General features: G+C 49.9%; 1 protein-coding gene across 2 annotated transcripts in view; it reads right to left on the bottom strand.

Moving 5' to 3' along the window:
• The window catches only part of RAI14 (retinoic acid induced 14), a 137,920-nt gene that overhangs the window by 108,453 nt on the left and 9,704 nt on the right, over window positions 1-19,763 (bottom strand). For both annotated transcript variants that reach the window (XM_080679147.1, XM_080679146.1), the window contains exon 2: window positions 10,123-10,205. In XM_080679147.1, coding sequence (XP_080535273.1) covers window positions 10,123-10,158 — 36 coding nt within the window. In that variant the 5' untranslated portion in view covers window positions 10,159-10,205. The remainder of the gene's footprint in view (window positions 1-10,122; window positions 10,206-19,763) is intronic.

Here is a 19,763-nt window from a genome sequence, read left to right on the forward strand (position 1 = left end):
GCTACAGGAAAAAGTAGTGCCATCTTAGGTCACAGTACTGAAGCTGTATGTCTGCGAAGTGGAAATGCCACTATTTTAAGGTGTGGGTTTGGGTGGGGGGTTTTTGTTTTTGTTTTTGTTTTTGTTTTTTGCAACAAATCTAATGTTTTGCTGCGAATTCTAAGCCCCACAATTTCAGAGGCAAACTAGCATATATCTTCAAATAAAGTTGATATAATTAAGGATCTTCATCTTTCACAATTTTGTAAGATGCGTGTTGATGGAATACACACCCCCAATGTAACCTATAACTAAGTTTGTGATGTATCCTTCCAAGGCTGATCTCAGTCCCAAGCCTTGGTATGAAGGTGTGGGATCAGGTCATCACAGTCCCTATCTGTGTGAGCAATCTCAAAATGATGACTGTGAATGGTGTTAATCCCACGTCCTATCAAACCAGGTCCCCTGACGTATTCCTGGACGAAAAGGAAAAGGCTCAGGATAACCTCATGTCACCTGCCAGGAACACCCAGGGGCAGTTTCCGTTTCGAACACGGAAAAAGCACTTAACTTCACCCGAATCAGCACGCCGCAATGGGCATCCCCAACAGGACAATGGGGAACGGGGCCAATATTCACTCCTGGGATACAAGTAATGAAGCCAACAGCGTTTGGCACATCTTGGTCCTCCCACTCTCTGATGAGACTCATTGTGCAAACGGCCAGTAGCTAAACGTATTCGTTTCCTAAGGCTGTCACGATCAAGTACCACCAACTGGGCGGGTTAAACAACAGAAATGTCTTGTCTCACCACTCTGGAAGCTGGAAGTCCAAGATCAAGGTGTCAGAAGGGTTGGTTCCTTCTGAGGGCTGTGGGGAACGGTCTGCTCCATGCCCTTTTCCCAGCTGATGGTGGTTTGCTGGCCCTCCTGGGTGTTCCTCGGCTTACGGCTACATCACCCAGATCTCTCTCTGCCTTCATCTTCTGCTACATTCTCCCTGACTCTTCACAGTTTCCCCTCCGTGCATGTTGGTCTGTATACAAATTTCCACCTTTTATAAGGACACAGGTCATATTGGATTAGAGCCCACCTTAATGACCTCATTTTAATTTGATTTCCTCTGTAAAGACCCTACTTCTAAATAAGGTCACATTCAAAGGTACAAAGACTTAGGACTTCAATATATCTTTTGAAGGGAGGGTGGCAATTCAACCTCTAACACTGAGCTATCCATCCCTCCTTCCCCTGGAGGTCTACCTGGTTTCACGGCTGCCAGGTAGAGAAAACGTTTTCCTGACTCCCTTGCAGCTAGGCAGGGGCATGTGCCCAAGTTCCAGTCAGTTCCAATGCCACACACATAATACCTATGTAATAACTACACTATAAAGTAATATCCATCTGAAGGCGAAGCTGTTCGATACACTCATTAATGAGTTGGATTAAACAGGGATGCCTACCAAGTTTGTGGATAACTCAATGTAAGAGTCAGCATTTAAAATGATGCAAAAATCAGAGCAATATATTTACCGAACAAAATTAACTGTAACACAGTTAACTAACAAAATAAAACTTAGCCAAGACAGTGCCCTGCATCTGGGTTCAAATATCCAACAGCACAAGCACACAGAGAAAGACGGCCTCGCCAGGTCAGTGGTAGAAAAGAACCGACAATGAACCCAGCGGGAATCAGGAGGGAATGTGGCCCCGACCAGCACTGTCCAAAAGAATTTTAATGCAAGACTTAAGTTATTTTGAAGTTTTACTTCAAAAAAATTAAAAGGAACAGATGAAATTAACTTTAATACATTTATATAACCCAACATGTCCAGAATATGAATACTGCAATGTGTAATTATAAAAAAAAATATGAAGATGTCTTCCTCTTTGGAGGGGGATGGTAAATCTTTGAAAACTGGTATGTATTTTATTCTTTTTTTTAAAAAATATATTTTATTGATATTTTACAGAGAGGAAGGGAGAGGGATAGAGAGCTAGAAACATCGATGAGAGAGAAACATCGATCAGCTGCCTCCTGCACACCTCCCACTGGGGATGTGCCCACAACCAAGGTACATGCCCTTGACCGGAATCGAACCCGGGACCCTTCAGTCCGCAGGCCGACGCTCTATCCACTGAGCCAAACTGGTTTCGGCTGTATTTTATTCTTATAGAACATCTCCACTTGGACTCGCCACTTTTCAATTCTTCAAGGCCACGTGGGGTGACTGGTCACAGCAATGCCCAGTGCAGCTCTGGAGGGCAGCAGAAGGGCATCGCGGAGGGACCTGGGTCCTGGATGAAGCTACGGAGCAATGCTGTCCCGCTGGCCCTTGCATGCTTAAAACTTTTTCTCGAGAAGAAAACAACTTCTATCTTATTTGACTTCAGGTATTTTGTTATAATAGCTTATCCTGTATCTCAATAAATATGCCCACTGGGACCTCCCAGGAGGACCGTGCAGCTGCTCAGTCACGGAACACCCCTGCGAAGAACGGACGGCTTCATGAGGTCACACCAACTCCCACAAAAAAACCCTCCACAAATGTAGCCAAGTTTGAATAACTGTTATAGAAACAGGCTCAGCGCTGGGCGATGCACCAGCAGCTAATACACCCACCCAAGGAGATGTGGACCCTCAGCCTTTCTTTCTTTCTCTTCCCACATTTTCAATCTCTACACTCCCCGACCAGCTAGCCCACTGGACAGCCCAGGAGGAAGGAGGGAGTAAAGACCATCAGACCATCTGCCCTCGTGAGAAAATGAAAAATAAAATCTTCCCAGGCAGTGCTTCCCAAAAAGTGAAAATGATTTCATTAATGTGATAAAACTAATAACTGGATAATCAAGTTGATCAAACTATGCTGACTTTCCTTGTTTAAAAGGAGGTAGGGACTCAAACACGAGCAAAGTCAAAGCTGGTCACTATTGTCATCTTCACAGACACAGCTGGCCTTTGGCGAATGCTGACACCTGTAGTCACATCAATGAAAAGAGCCACCTTTTTGTAGCAAAGATCTCTGAGCAGAAACCCAGCTGAAAACCTCCACAGAGTAAACTCAGAAGCGATTTCTATTTCGCTCCCTAGGAGAAGTTACATACAAGAATTTGTCAAAACAAAACACACCAACGCCAGCAACCGTTTGAAATGATTAGGAGGTAATTAATTCAGGGGGGGGAAGAGATAGGAGGTAATAACCTAGATGATTCACTGCCGTGCAGATGATCAGATTTCCCACGTTTAGGTGCCAGGTTCCGAGTTTCATACTGGCCTCCGCTGCAGCTGGGACGGAATCAGGTTTGACCGAGAATTCCTGGAAGTGGGGGCTAGGGTAACTAGAAAGCAGCTGTGACCCCGTGAGCTGCATTCAGAAGCAGACGTTTTAGTAGCTCTGGAGGAAGAGCAGAAGTAGCATTTGCTCTCTCGTACTTCAGTCTGAAGTGCATTTACCTTCCAGGAAACAAACAGCCCCAGGTTCCCCAGCCCCGCCCCTGCCACGGGGAAGGACAGCGACACTGGTGAGGCTGGCCACTCCGGACAGCACTCCCCGTGACGTAAAACCACTGCCTGGGTCTCTACACTGAGGACGAGAGGGCAGAACTGACTTGATTCCGTTTGAAGCTTTGGATTCAGGAATGTGCATGCCCTGTGTCAGCAAGCGTGTGCCGTGGTTAACAAGGGGAGGCCGGTGGCGAGGAAAGTCCCGGTTCCGATCCCGCTGCCATTTATCAAATGTGTCACTTTGGCCAAATGACTCCCCTTCCCTTGGCCTTTAATGTCTTCCTCTGAAACGGCTATGATCACAGTATTCTTTCCTGGGTCGGGTTTTGTAAACATCCCGTGACAGAGAGCACACCAAGGCCCGGTGCAGTGCCTGGCACGGATAAACATTCACTCAGTGAGCGCTCTTATTTCTGGGGCAGGAGGTCAGCGGCCAACGCGTACTCGCTCTTGCTATTTCAGGGCCACCTGCTGAAAATCTGGGGTATTCTGGTCTCTCTCTATCGGACACTGAAGACAGCCCCATGGAGCTGAAATCCATGGGTGTGCATGCTCGGCGGGGGATGCCAGGGCTTCAGAGAACCTGCTCCAGGTGAAGGCCTGGAGGTATGTTTGGGGTTGAATTGTGCCCCTGGCCCAGACAAAACTTGAAGTCTTACATACCTCGGAATACGACCTGATGTGGAGATGGGGTCTCTACGGAGGCAATCGAGTTCAAGTGAGGTGGACAGAGGGGGCCCTCATCCAGCAGGGCTGGTGCCCTTTGGAAAAGGGGGAATTTGAAGACAGGGCGCCATGGGGAGATGAAGGCAGAGATCGGGCTGACGCCCCTACCAGCCAGGATTGCCAGCCAACCACCAGCAGCTGGGGGGTGCCGGGGCAGGTCCACCCTCACAGCCTTGCCCAGAACCAAGCCTGCCAGCACCTCGGGACCAAACTTCTAGCCGCCAGAGCCGGGAGACCACACGTTCCTGCTGTTTGAGCAGCTCGGTGTACACTTCCGCAGCCCTGAGACACTGCAGCAGGGGAAGGCGGGCAGCAAACGCATGCCCCATGGAAGAAGGGCTGACGAGCCCCGGAAAGCGTGCGGCGTGACACAGACCCGCCCGAACGCCCCTCCAGAAGCTGAGTCTCATGCCTCCACCCAGGAAGGGCACCCCGGATGCAGCCTGAAATCAGTCTGAGACAAAGGGCTGAGCTTTCCAACAGACGAGGCTGGGGCTCCTCTGTCAACAGGCACACTTGGATTTTCAACCCTCCCGTTTGCCTTTGTTTTTTTCAGAATTTTTTTTAATTTTATTTTTTTTAATTGTTTGAAGTATTACAAATAGTAGTACATATGTCTCCTTTTTTTTTTCCCCATTGACCTTCCCCCGGCCTCCCCTTCCCCCCAGTACATGCCTTTACCTGCCCCCCCGCCAGTGTCTTGTATCCATTGGTTATGCTTATATGCATGCGTACAAGTCCTTCGGTTGATCTCTTACAGCCCCCCGCCAACCTCCCCTGCCTTCCCGCTGTAGTTTGACAGTCTGTTCAAATGCTTCTTTGCCTCTGTATCCATTTTTTCCCATTTCTTTCCTTTAAAAAATCTTGCCTCTGCAGACTAGAAATAAACATATAATAACAAAAAATGTTTGAGTCCCAATTTCAATGTCCGACAGTTCTGAGTCCCCATTTCAATGTCAAACAGTTCCTTAAGTGTACATGTCAGCAATGATATCTGGATGGTGGGCCGTTTTCCTTTGTGTGTGTGTGGCTGGGGGGGGTGGGGGCATGAGGAAGGTAGGGGAGGGGAAGGAGGCTTGGGCACATGTAAGAACTTCTTAGAACGGACTAAATCTTCTAGAAAAAAAATACGTTGGCAGAGACGTCGATTATTGACCTTCACGAGCTGCTCCCTCAACAGGCAAGGACTTCAAGCACGTGACTGAGCAGGATGTGCCTGGTGCCTCGGGTCCACGGGGTGTGTGCGTGTCTCGGCTGAAGGCTGCACCTGCTGATGGCTGCTGCGTAAAGAATACCGTCCAGCCGAAACCGGTTTGGCTCAGTGGATAGAGCGTCGGCCTGCGGACTGAGGGGTCCCGGGTTCGATTCCGGTCAAGGGCATGTACCTGGGTTGCGGGCACATCTCCAGTGTGAGTTGTGCAGGAGGCAGCTGATCGATGTTTCTCTCTCATTGATGTTTTTAACTCTCTATCCCTCTCCCTTCCTCTCTGTAAAATATCAATAAAATATATATATATATTAAAAATATATATATATATATATATATATATATATATATATACATACTCAGGTGAGGATTAAAACAAAACAACAACAAAAAACAAGCTCAGAAAGCACAAACAACAAAAGGGGAAAAATAAATAAAAATTAAAAAAAAAAAAAAAAAAAAGAATACCGTCCATTTCACCTCTCACGGAGCCAGCCATTTTTAACTGGCTGCTTTGATTTTATTTATTTACTTTTTTTAAGGAATGTCCGGTGCTTCCCTATTACAACGGAAAACATAATTGGGAACAAATCTTTCATCCAATTAAACGCGCACGCCCGCCAAGTCAACTCGGAGGGCCTCAGTCGTGTCTGAGAGGCCTATCTCAAGATTTGTGACAAAGAGCTTCCCACCCCATTTCCCATGCCTCACCCTCCACCCAGTTCACTCACGGCACCAAAAACTGGCGTTTACAAAGAAATTCCAGAAGCCTGAGTGTTTTATTAGCAAAGGGAAATCCCAGCCTTCTTGGCCTCGCTGCTCATGCTGACAGCTCATTTTTCCATGTGGGACCACGTACAAGTTGCTGCAGATATTTAAAGAGGTAAAGAGCTCACTTTCAAACTGTAGCCATAAAAGATATGAATGATGATGATTTAGAACTCTGTGCTCATGTCAGAAGCATCAAAGTCAAGCACACCCCTTCTTAAAACGAGGATGAAATATTCATCGTGTTCTTATTAAAAGACTCAGGGCCATGCCCTGGGCACGCTCCTGGGCTCCTGAAGTATGACCACGTCAAGGGCAGAATTTTAAGGCAGTCACCACTGTGCTACATGGCTGGCTCCAGGCACTCCCCTCCCCTCCTCTCCCCCTCACCCGTCCTCTCCATGGAAGAAGCCTCCTCGGAAAGCTCTCCCTGCTCTCCCCTTCCCAGCGATTCGCCCTTCTCTGAAATCCCACAGCACTGACCGTCGCGCCCCCACAATTTAACAACTGGCTTCTCTCACCCGGGCGGTCCCTTTAAAACCTATATTCCACACCATTTGAATTTTGCCTTAGTTATTTCTTCCATGTACTTTTCCTCCTCCTACCTCCCTTTATGCGCTTCTTCAAGGCAAGAACCATACTTCACATTCCTCCCGCATTCTCTCTAGCATCTAAGCCACGTGTAAGGACGCCCAAAATAAAGTCATAAAGGGGAACTGGGAAATGCCATACGCGGGAGAAGGACCGGTGTGCGGCTCCATACCTCTCTCTGGGGCGTTATCTGCAGGCTCCCAAGTACGTTCAGGGATTAAAGTAACTAGACCGTGACATTACGTAACCACGGTCCATAGGATCGGGTTCATTCCCCTATCACACTCCCATAAACCTGCCCTCCAGGGGGTGGTCGTCCGAGTCAGCGGTCCCAGAAAGCACCCTGCCATTACAGCTCTCCCGCAGGATGGGCCTGGAGCAGCAGAGGGACCGAAGCCCACCCACGGGGCTCCTCCTGGGCTTTGCTCTGGGCGCCATGAGCTGGCCAGGCTGCGACCGCCAGGCACAGGCAGGCTGAAATGCGATCCCAGGGTCACCTGCCTTCTTTCTGGAAGCATGAATAGGAGCTGCCGTCCCCTCTTCCTACCCGCGCCCCCCCCCACCGCCCCCGAAACACAGGAGCCCTTTCTCCCAGCTGCTCCGCTCAGCCGCACACGGAGGCAAGCCGGAAAGTTTGATGCCTGATGGTTCGGGTTCATTCTTTGAGAGAGACCACTCACTCCAGGTAAAGAAGGTTATCATTGGGCTCATTTACCTGCGTATAAACTGTTTAACGTCTACTTTCCTTGTAACAAGTGATTGCATGTATGTGCATATACATGCACAAAAAGAGTCAGACCGGAAGGCGCCCATCGAAAAGCAAGCCCCCCTCCCCGGCCCACCCCCAGCTCTCAGTTTCCCGCATCTTCAGGGGCAGCAACTGGTACCAGATTATTCGACCCCCCAGACCTTAGATACTTTCCCGATCCCCCTTTGGATCACGGGTTTCTGATTAAGAGAAAAGGATAAACATTCGCCAAGCATCTCCTGACTGCCAGGTCTTAAGATGTGTGTTTTACATACATGAGAACAGTTACCCTTCACAACAACCTCTTTTTTTTTGTTTTAGAGAAAATGTTAGCCTCATGAAACAACAACGTTTTAAGGCTAATATTTTCTCTGCTTTTCAGAGGAGGAACATGAGGTTCAGCAGAGACTTGCCCAAGGCCACACATCGAGGCCCAAAGTTGCTTTCCCAAACGACCTCCTGGATTACCCTGTTTCGTAAAATCGAATCTCCAGCCAGATTGATTCTTCCAGGGAACCTGCGCTCTGGAGACCAGCGACTCTGTCACAAAAGAACTAACTGACTGGTTGTCTGACATAAAACTCTGAGAAGCCAGACCAGTTCCTGTGCCTCCCTGGGCCTCGGCTTCTGCATCTGTAAAGTGAGCCCAATGAGAATACCCACCACGCAAGGTCACGGCAAGGTTAAGCGAGTTCCCATAAGAGCCGGCAGAGCACCCGCCGAACAGCGAATCTCTAATGCGTAGTGACCACGGTCACATGGCTCGGGAACAAACTGGGGTCTGGAAGGGCTTTCTTTCTTGTTGGCATCCCCTGCCTTTGGCTGCACAATAGCGTGGCTCTGGGAAGCAATTTGGGGTGCATTTGGGGAGCCACTGGCTATTTTCTGGCCCCATCATACCCATTTCCTCTCTCCCTCCCCGAAGCTCGCTCCACTCACATTTCCTCTCAGCGTGCACTGCCAAGTGCACAACCCCTGTGCTGCCAAATCCCAGGAGCTTTTAATAGTATTATTACCGTGATTGCATGTTATCATGGAAAGAGTTCCGTTTTCATTTAAAAACCGGAGTCCAGCAACACCCTCCCTATTGCCACAGGTTTTAATTGTTTAAACCCAAAGTGTATGTGTCTCTCACTTCCCCCGGCCCCTGTGCAGGGACCATGGAACTCCAGACCGATCCAATTTTGCTCAAGCACCCTCAGCCGGTATGAACGGGAGCTTCCCCCAATTCTCCCGGAATGGAAAAGACATTTGCTAACCTGGCCACACATTTTTCAAATCCATATCCTCTCAACTGGACAGCCTTTTCCATTTAAGTGCCTTTTCCTTCTGAGCAGAAAGCCAAATGCGATCTATAGGCTCCAGGGTTGTACGGCCAGCAGAGGAGGGGGCTGCGGGAGTTTCTCGGGGGGGGGGGGGGCGAGGGGAGGCTAAGGAAGTCAGTGACCGAGGCTGTCCCTTGGCCAAAGGCTGGATGGATGACTCTGCCCCAGACACTTCACGTTCTGAGTGCCGGTTAGCTTACCGGAAGAAGGAGAAGATGAGGCCAACTTCTCCCTGAAAAACCTTTCTAGGTCTGACTTCCTTCAAGCAAGATAAGATTCTGCAATCACCCCGCAAGCGTCTCCTCTGGTTTGGGTCTTATCAGGGCAGTAAGTTACTGTCATGATGCAACCTCAGGAGATAAGCTTCAGCCAAAAGGAGGTGTGGTGTGTGTGTGTGTGTGTGTGTGTGTGTGTGTGTGTGTGTGTGTGTGTGTGTTAGCCATAAAAGTCACAGCCTCTACTTATCACAAAACGTGTGGTTGGGCCAAGCTGTCATAGAATTCACGGCAAAGCAGTAAAATCCAGGTTCACCTTTAATTACCTAATGTTGAAGGATAGCCAAGCAAGCCCATTATGAAAATGATGTAGCTAGAATTCCAGCAAAACCCTTCCATGAATTTCTCCCACTCAGCCATTCTGCTGGAAGCATCTGGAACGCAGCGAACGCAAAGATGGGATTTCAGCAGGGTTTGTGAGGCAATCTTTTGTTCAAACAGCATTGCTATGCTGTATTTCTCCATTTTCTCCTCCGGGAGCTGTGTTTCATACTGCTGACATCACAGCGGGTTCCTCCAATCCAAAGTCTCTTATGATGAATAACAAATGAGTAAGAAGCCCAGGAATTCAGGGGGAGTGAAGGTGCAGCAGCACTGGATATTGTTTTTACCATAAAAGCCCTAACAGGAAGTTCAGAAGCGTTTCCCAAGGCTCAACGCGAACCATGCTAAGATGTAAGTCTTTAACCACCTCCTTTGACCAGCTTCCTCTAAAAATCGGATTTGGGGGACTTTAGAAATGCTGAGGTTTTTATTGATTTCTTTCCTTAAGATGTGCAGTTCGTTCCTTTCTCTACTAGGCCCAGACCCCAGGAATTTAAAAATGTCCTTTTGGAAAGCTAGACACACACACAGCAAGGAACCTGGAGCTGGCCATTCCCGAAAGCCACCTGAGATGGGCCCAGGGACGCTGGCTGTGGCCGCCTCAGCAGGAGGAGTGGAGGCTGTTTCTGACCCCCCGGCCCCTCCAGAGCGTGCGTGCGTGCGTCACCATGTACTTACGTCGCTCTTTCTGAACTTGGCTTTCAAGCTCTTCATGTTCAGTCCATTCAGCTTCCAAAGCTCTAAGGGAGACTGCTCAACACCTACAAGAGAGAGAAAGAAAGAGATCAAGGATCGAGGTTTCCAAATAACCCCACGGGCACTCCCTCCTGAGGGGGATACTCCCTCCTGAGGGGATACTCCCTCCTGAGGGGATACTCCCTCCTGGGGGATACTCCCTCCTGAGGGGATACTCCCTCCTGAGGGGGATACTCCCTCCTGAGGGAATACGCCCTCCTGAGGGGATACTCCCTCCTGAGGGGGATACTCCCTCCTGAGGGGATACTCCCTCCTGAGGGGATACGCCCTCCTGGGGGATACTCCCTCCTGGGGGATACTCCCTCCTGAGGGGATACTCCCTCCTGGGGGGGATACGCCCTCCTGAGGGGATACGTCCTCCTGAGGGGATACTCCCTCCTGGGGGATACTCCCTCCTGAGGGGAATACTCCCTCCTGAGGGGATACTCCCTCCTGAGGGGGATACTCCCTCCTGAGGGGATACTCCCTCCTGGGGGATACTCCCTCCTGAGGGGATACTCCCTCCTGGGGGATACTCCCTCCTGAGGGGATACTCCCTCCTGAGGGGATACTCCCTCCTGGGGGATACTCCCTCCTGAGGGGATACTCCCTCCTGAGGGGATACTCCCTCCTGGGGGATACTCCCTCCTGAGGGGATACTCCCTCCTGAGGGGGATACGCCCTCCTGGGGGGATACTCCCTCCTGAGGGGAATACTCCCTCCTGAGGGGATACTCCCTCCTGAGGGGGATACTCCCTCCTGAGGGGATACTCCCTCCTGGGGGATACTCCCTCCTGAGGGGATACTCCCTCCTGAGGGGATACTCCCTCCTGGGGGATACTCCCTCCTGAGGGGATACTCCCTCCTGAGGGGATACTCCCTCCTGGGGGGGATACGCCCTCCTGGGGGGGATACGCCCTCCTGAGGGGATACTCCCTCCTGGGGGATACTCCCTCCTGAGGGGGATACTCCCTCCTGAGGGGATACTCCCTCCTGGGGGGGATACTCCCTCCTGGGGGGGATACTCCCTCCTGAGGGGGATACTCCCTCCTGAGGGGATACTCCCTCCTGGGGGATACTCCCTCCTGAGGGGGATACTCTCTCCTGAGGGGATACTCCCTCCTGAGGGGGATACTCCCTCCTGAGGGGACTACAACTTTGCACCATGCGCAGGAGCTTAGGGCTGAGTTAGGAAGGCAGTCAGAGCTGAGACGTGGGAAAGGACAGGTTTCCACCCAGGGTACACTACTCCCTGGAACCTTCTGACATTTTCAAGTGAACCAAATCTTGACATGTTACCCAACTTCCCAAACATTAAGAGGAGAACAACTTTAACTACTCAGCTGTCATTATACAAAACACAGTATCTGTAGGCTGGACTGATTCCTCCCCACCCTCCGAGTGATCACTGCACCATCCACCGCCTTTCGAGGGGTCACCGCAGTGCAGACGGATAGAGAGAAAGAAAGAGATGGTTCATACCCCAGATGCCACGCATTCCCTGTTTATTTTCCTCGGTGTGGTTTCCCCCCCAACAGGGCAGTCAGCAAAAAATGCCAGGAACAACAAAACCTCCCTCAGCAAATACCTTGCCCCTTAGGAGGCCACTTGAAACAACAAAAAAAGACTCCCCAGGGCCTTGTGGGACCCAGCCATTCCCAGTGGGAGCTGAAACAGTCTTAAAAGTCCCCTTATTTCAGAGGGGTCTGTGGCCCCTGAGACGTGAATATAATTTTTTAAATATATTTTATTGATATTTTACAGAGAGGAAGGGAGAGGGATAGAGAGCTAGAAACATCGATGAGAGAGAAACATCCATCAGCTGCCTCCTGCACACCTCCCACTGGGGATGTGCCCACAACCAAGGTACATGCCCTTGACCGGAATTGAACCTGGGTCCCTTCAGTCCGCAGGCCGACGCTCTATCCACCGAGCCAAACCGGTTTCGGCAATTTTCTTAAGTACGTATGTACCTTTTTCAGGGAGGAAAACAGTTTTCATCGGAGGCTCTGCCGGGGGGTTGTCACCCTCCCAAAGTCAGGACGATGGATGGGGTCTAAGCCCCTTGTTCTCCAGAAGCAGAGCCTCGGAGAAGTCAGGAAACTCGCCACAGCCGCACAGCCCGCTTGTGCTAGAACTCAGGGCCAGGCCCCAAGGTCTGCTCGCTGAACGCTTTTCCCGCCACCCTCTCACTTTAAAACTAAAACCCAGACGCAGCACCCTGTGCTAAACTATGGTCTGGGCCATATTAAACGTGGAAAATGCACAGCGTGCAGAACCTTTGCGTTTAGGTCAAAAAGGCAAGGAAATCTGTGTGCAAGTCCCCATCAATGCGGGCGTGAGCGCTCTATGAATGCCACTTCAAGCCTCAACTGTGCGCAAGTGAGGCCAGGTAAACCTCACCAGCACTATCCACTGGAGAACTAAGAAAAGGGGGTCAAATGTCCACGACCGCTGGCCACTGTTTCTCTAAAGCTTCCCAAGGTTGTCTCTCGTTCCTCCACCGTCCTGACCATGCTGGACCAGACTGTTCTGCGGAGACAGAGGCAGGAAATGCAAGCAGCTGAATGGTGTACTCATCCCTCCTCGTGTCCACCTCGCTGGCTTCCAACGTGTTCACTCTCATTGCTGCTGCGGCCATTCAGCAGCTTCAGTGACACTCATCTGGAGGTCACATGCTGCTCAGCCTCCCTGGGGTCCCTTTTCCATCTACCCAGCTTGGTAGGTAGAAGTGACAAAATGCCCGTTGCCTTGGAAACTGTACACGCTGTAATTGCACCTTGGTAATTGCCAAGTATGTGACCACAGAGAAGGCGGGGCTGGTATGGGAACAGCAAAGTGCAAATTCGGGGACTGTGTTTCTCAAGGTTGGCCCCTAATCAATCTGAATCAGAAGGACCTGGGCCCAACTTGCTGAATGCAAAACCCTAGTCCACATCCCCTGGAAACTGAATCTTAGGGAGCAGGGCCCAGGAATTTACTTGGTTCCATCTTTTGCGCACTGACGTTTGAGAACCTAGGATTGCGGTAGATAAACAGGGAATGGAATACACTTGTCTGAAATGCACTGATTTATAAACAGCCCCTTTTCATGCCAAAACAAACCACCTTCTAGATGAATGCAAATGGAAGTAATCATGGCCCTCCACCAACTGCAGCTAGAAAATGGAAATCATCCTTGGAGTTCAAGTCCTTCCATTCTCTGGGCGAAGTGCTAATAACCAAAGAAAGCGGCCAAGTCCATGCAACAGGAAAGGGAGAGAAGAGAGGCCATGGCTTGGATAAACCCACCAAGGCAGAACCACCCAAAGCATTCCTTCAGTCACGGTGGGGAAGACTTCCGTGTGAGGTCCCGGTGGGTTTGCATAGGTGTTGTACTAGTTTTGTATGTGGGTGCTTGTCTTTGGGGCTTAATTTTTTACTAAAGCATGCCAGTGAGAAGTATGCAAACTCTTTTATTTGAAGAAAATTAAATAAACAAAGCAACTAATTCCCAAAATTCCCAGGGGAAGGGATGCTTTGTGAAATGGTTGTCTTCCTGGAATCATGGCTCTGGTGTGAGATAGCTGGGTGGTCCACGGGCAGAACTTCAGGATGACAGAGATAGGGGTCAAGGGAAACCTACAGGAGAGTAACTTCAAAACCAAGAATGGTAGCTGGGGGTAATTAAAGTTAGGAACGGATCACTGCTTTCCCGGTATCTGTAAAAGGCTCTAACACGTGGAAGCCAGGACTAGAGGGAGGTAACCTGCCCCTGAAAAGATGCTGGGCTCCCTCTGCCTCAGCATCCCCTCTTCCCCAAGAGGACCTACAAGTAAACCAGGGACTTCCTTGCCTTCCTGGGTCAGCTGGAATCTCACAGCTCCGATTCCCAAGTCCAAACTCCCAAAGCGAAAACTGGGTTACAAGCTCTCATGAGTCAGGCGACATCCATTAATTTAGCAAGGCTCCGCTACCAGCAGTCCTTGGAAACGTCACTTAAGATGCTTCATTCAAGAGGATGAAGTGTTACACCTACGTGGGCAAAGCTGAACGAAATTCTTCCATTTCGAGCAGAATAAAGCACTTCCACCCACCGAGCAGGACTATCAGACAGTTTACTTCCTGCTCAGGCCAAAATAAGTCACTGAAACATGGCTTCCATCGTTGGTCACCAGTCATCACGTGACACTGAGTCAGCCGTGCTTCAGTCCACCAGGATGGAGCAGTGCAACGGTGCAAGCCTGGGTGCCTTCTCATGTGAGAGGCTGGGTCCCACAAACAAGCTTTACTTAGTAATCCATTTTTCCTTTAAAAATAATGTAGCTCGCAATCAAAGCTTAACGTGAACTACCCTTATCTGATGTAAGTCTAGCCTGAATAAAAAAAAACCTTGCTATTAGCCTATTGAGCTTTATTATAAACTAATAAGTTAGAGTTCCTTGAGTATTAAAAGTAACTTATAATGGATATGGGTTTCCTTTTGGGGTGATGAGGGCTGCACAACCTGTGATCATACCAAAACCATTCAATTGTACACTTCAAGTAGGAGAATTGAATAGGATGTAAATTATATCTCAAAAAAAAAGCTTTTGTTTTCTAATAGCTTAATCATCTCCATTACATTCTCCAATCCTTAGAGTTAGGAAAATTCCAAGTTAGAAACCCCTGGACTGATTGAAAGAAACTTTAAAGGAACAAAGATGAACAATAATGCCCTTCCCACTAATATGCGGTTGCTCCTAGTATTTCTTTCTTTCTTTCACTATTTCTATACCACAACGCACCCCTGACTGAAGTGGTTAGGAAGAGAGTTCCTCTTGCATCTTCAGGCTACGTCTCCCCCCACCCCCCGCCACACCCCCACATATGACCCAAGGATTATTTTTGAGGTCAGGTCGCCAATTATGTCAGCATTGAGGGTTCTCTGGGGGCCCCAGCCAGGAGTTCTGATCCTGTAATCAGAGGTGAGGCTCAGGAATGTGTAATTTTTGTTTTAACTCCTCGGTGATTTGAATGCTCAGCTAGATTGACTGTCCTAGACACAACAATACTATACCTATAACTGACACTTCATTAAAAAATAACGTAGAGACATTGTACAAATAGATACGATAGATCAACATCTTCAAGCACTGACTTTGCTAGACTCTTACACAATACTGGGAGATGGGGAGCTGCGAGGGGAGCCCTCCACACTCTAAATCAGGGGTGGGCAAACTTTTTGACTCGAGGGCCACAATGGGTTCTTAAACTGGACCGGAGGGCCGGAACAAAAGCATGGATGGAGTGTTTGTGTGAACTAATATAAATTCAAAGTAAAGGAGCGGAGGGGAGAGCAAGAGAACCGGATAGAACAGCCGGATCCGGCCCGCGGGCCGTAGTTTGCCCACGGCTGCACTAGATACATGATATACCAATAGCATATTATATATCAATTTTACCTCAATTTCTAAAAAGTATTTAGCAACTGAAATTGACTATAGCCCTAACTGGTTTGGCTCAGTGGATAGAGCGTCGGCCTGCAGACTCAAGGGTCCCGGGTTCGATTCCGGTCAAGGGCATGTACCTTGGTTGCGGGCACATCCCCAGTGGGAGGTGTGCAGGAGGCAGCTGATCGATGTTTCTCTCTCCTCGATGTTTCTAACTCTCTATCCCTCTCCCTTCCTCTCTGTAAAAAAATCAATAAAATATATTTTTTTTAAAAAGAAATTGACTATAGAATTTTTTTGTACCAAAGACTAATCAGGAAAGTCATAGCTCTTACCCAGAGGCAAAGAATTCACTTAATAAATTTTAAGGAGCTAGTGGGACATAAGACAGAGCTGCTCTATGGTTACATCTCAGGCTACTTACTCAGCAAACCAGACACACGTCATAAATGGATGGGTGGATGAATAAACACACCAGTAAACTCCGCTGGGCATTACGATGGCAGGGGAGCTTCCACAGATGTCATGTTTTGTATGCATTAACTACGCAGCAGGTGTGCTAAAGATTTCCCAGACGATAAAGAAGAGAAAAGTAAAGGGGTGGGGGGGGGGCAGGGAGATAAAAGCAGTAGTTTCATTTTGGCAGTGAATCCTTTCTAAAACACTCTAACAATTTTTCTTTTCTTTCTTTCTTTCTTTTTTTTGGCAAAGAAACGACCACATTCTTTTTAAGCCGCAAATGCCATTCAGATATTGCATCATCATAATCATGTAGAAAAACGCTCTTGAGAACATCAGTCTCCCTCCCTATATTCAGAACCTGCCATCAGCCAGGGGATGACAGTTCTCTTGAGACACAAATACATCCTTCTTTAAAGAATGAGACCTGCCATCCACCAGGACCGACCTTGGCCCCTGACGCAGTCCGAGGCACGAGCGCTACGAAAAAACCAGCCCAGGCGTTGGCAGCGTTGCTATCGGACCTGTCAAACGTGCTGCTCAGAGGCTCCAATCAGCCTCCGGAGCAGAGCCCCAAGGTGACCTCCTGCCCTAAATGCATCCCATTTAAAAGGCCCGGGCTTCACCAACACCAGCTACCTCTGGGACAGAAAAGTAGTTTGCCCAAGGCTGGGATAGAGCGTCGGCCTGCAGGCTCAAGGGTCTAACCTAAGTACTGACACATCCCAGGCCTAAGGAAGGCCATGCGATTACCTGCGCTGAGGGTATTTTAAAAGCTGATCTCTGAAAGGTTCTTTCTGTTTCCACATCTTTGATGTCTATGTCAATAGCACCATCTCACCGTGCCCGCAGAAGAGAAACTGGCCTGCGGGTACCTGCCATCCACCCCACACGGCAAGGCGCCGGCATGAAGCGCAAACCACTGTGCGAAGTGAAGGTCACACACAAAAGACCCCAGACTGTACGATTCCGTTTGCGAGACACATCTAGACCAGACAAATGCATAGAGACAGGAAGGAGGGCCGGGGGAGTCTAGGGCTGGGAATGGTAACGGAGAGATTGCAAACGGGCATGAGGGAATTGTGGGGATAAGAGAAGTGTTTGTGTTAAAACCAGATTGGGGGCAGGGGTGAGGGTGGTCTAGAAGGGGTCAATGGGGAAAAAGGGGGAACATCTGTAATACTTCCAACAATAAAGATAAATATATATATAAACATATATATATATATATGCACATACACATGTATGTACATGTTAGCCCTAAACACACACACACACACACACACACACACACACACACTAGATTGTGGGGGTGATTACACAACTCTGTAGATTTCCTGAAAATTATTAAACTGTATACTATAATTGGTGAATTTCTGGAATGTGAATCATACCTCAAGGAAGCTGTTTTTTAAAAGGTCAAATAGAGAGAGAGAAAAGGAGGTCACATGCCACGTTGTTAAGGTGATGAAAGGCATCTTTGGAGCGAGGTGATGGGCCCCATTTACGATGACAGACTGGATTGCCAAACATCTGCCTACTGGGGATCCCTTGGACTCCCCACCTTCTGGAACGCTGCAAATGTCACTCACCATGATCACAGGGGTTCTGTTTGGCCTGCCGAATCTCTTCACCCAATCACCCAGTGTCTCAGATACTTTTCAGAATAAGAGATCAGCCACTAACACAGACTCTGTGAGCTCTGATGCCCTGGGAACATGAGGGAGTGGATAGACCAGCCGTGGGCAAACAACGGCCCGCGGGCCGGATCCGGCCCGTTCGGCTGTTCTATCCGGCCCGTGGAGCCGAAAGAGCGGAGGGTTCTCTTGCTCTCCCCTCCGCTCCTTTACTTTGAGTTTATATTAGTTCACACAAACACTCCATCCATGCTTTTGTTCCGGCCCTCCGGTCCAGTTTAAGAACCCATGGTGGCCCTCGAGTCAAAAAGTTTGGCCGAAACCGGTTTGGCTCAGTGGATAGAGCGTCGGCCTGCGGACTGAGGGGTCCCGGGTTCAATTCCGGTCAAGGGCATGTACCTTGGTTGCGGGCACATCCCCGGCGGGAGGTGTGCGGGGGGCAGCTGATCGATGTTTCTCTCTCATCGATGTTTCTAGCTCTCTATCCCTCTCCCTTCCTCTCTATAAAATATCAATAAAATATATTTAAAAAAAAAAAGTTTGCCCACCCCTGGGATAGAGGACACAAAAATTCTTTCTGCTGTCCCACCTCCCTACCTGCCGTGTTTGGATGTCACTCCATTACCATGTGGACATACAAGCATGTCTCACCTCCAGGCCAGCAGGGAGGGGAAGCTTGCCGGCTGCGAGGCAGGTCTCCTCATCTCTGTTCGCAGCATCTCTCTCAGCCTGCTGCTGTGGTGGACCCGGGTGTTTGGTTTGGTCCTCAGTGCCCGCCACCTTCTGGTCACTGTACTTCGCCCTGTTAGAAAACTATCCTCCTACCCCCACCCCCACTCCCAGATTCTGACTGTAGCTGTCCCCTGAGAGATGGGAGTGTGTGCTCAGCAAGGCGATTCAGAGAGACTCCCTGGGATTTGGGGAGTTGGGAGACAGAAGGGGGAGAGGAGGGAAGGGGGGACAGAAAAGGAAGGGGGAGAGGAGAATGGGAGGGGACAAGGGAGGAAGGGTAAGGAGCGGAGAAAGGGGGAAGAGGAAGGAAAGGCTTCCTCCCTTGTGGAGAAGCTGGGAAATGGGCCTGGCAGCTGCCCAAACCTGTGCAGAGGGCTGGTTTGAGAGAGGGTCCCGGGGAGGCCCGACTCCGGGCTCTGCGTGGGCAGCCCAGGATCCGGGGTCATATAACGAAGGCACTCCCCCTCTCGCCTGAGCCAGTTCACACCGGGTTCCTGTCACTTGTGACCTAAGTACTGACACATCCTCAGAACCTTCTCCCGGACGCAGACTCGCTCAGGCCATCACCTCCGCTCTAGGCAGAAGGGAGCCTGAACCTCAGCGAGCCGCAGCTCCGTCTGTCTGTCAGCCGCTGAGCTCACTTCCTGAACCTGCAATTCGCTTCCACTCTCTGGAGCCCGCCTGGGATGAACGGAACAGGACAACGGTGCCCTCTGAGCCTGCAGGGCAGGCAGGGCATATTGTTCGTTCATTTGTTTGACGCCTCGCTGCTCCTGATCTATTCCGCCCCAGACCTCACGCCCTGGTCCCCACCAGCTCCAAAGCACTGCATTCACGATTCACCTCGATCAGTGCAGAAGCCCTGGCCGCCAGCCCACGGGGGTCTTCTGGGCCATTTGCACTCTGAGAGGCCCACGCTGCTCCCTTCGCCTCTCCTACACGAACCAGCCCACAATGAATGCAACTGCAGTTCTCCAGATGAAGAGGGTTAGACTACTGTCAAACGCTCCCAAAAGCAACAGCCACTGTAACAGCTGGGTCCACAGGGAGTCGGGGTGGACCGTCCCACCGCTGCTCCCCAGGGGACTTGGCTCCACAGAGTTGAGGGGGACAAGGAAGCTGCTGCGGGAGGAGCCAAGGCTAGGGATGAATAAGGGAAACCCCCAGGATAGGAGGGAACAAAGGAAGGGGGTCGGGGGTGGGGTGCTGGGGCTCAGCTGGACCAGGAGGCCTCAAGGCCCACGGATAATCCTCTGGGCAGTTAATCCTTGAATGGCCCTGAAGATGTGATATGCAAACCCACCTTCGTGCCCTAGTTCATTCTAAACAAGCCACCTGGGAGAGA

This window comes from Plecotus auritus, assembly GCF_963455305.1.
Source record: "Plecotus auritus genome assembly, chromosome: 7".
NCBI lineage: Eukaryota > Metazoa > Chordata > Mammalia > Chiroptera > Vespertilionidae > Plecotus > Plecotus auritus.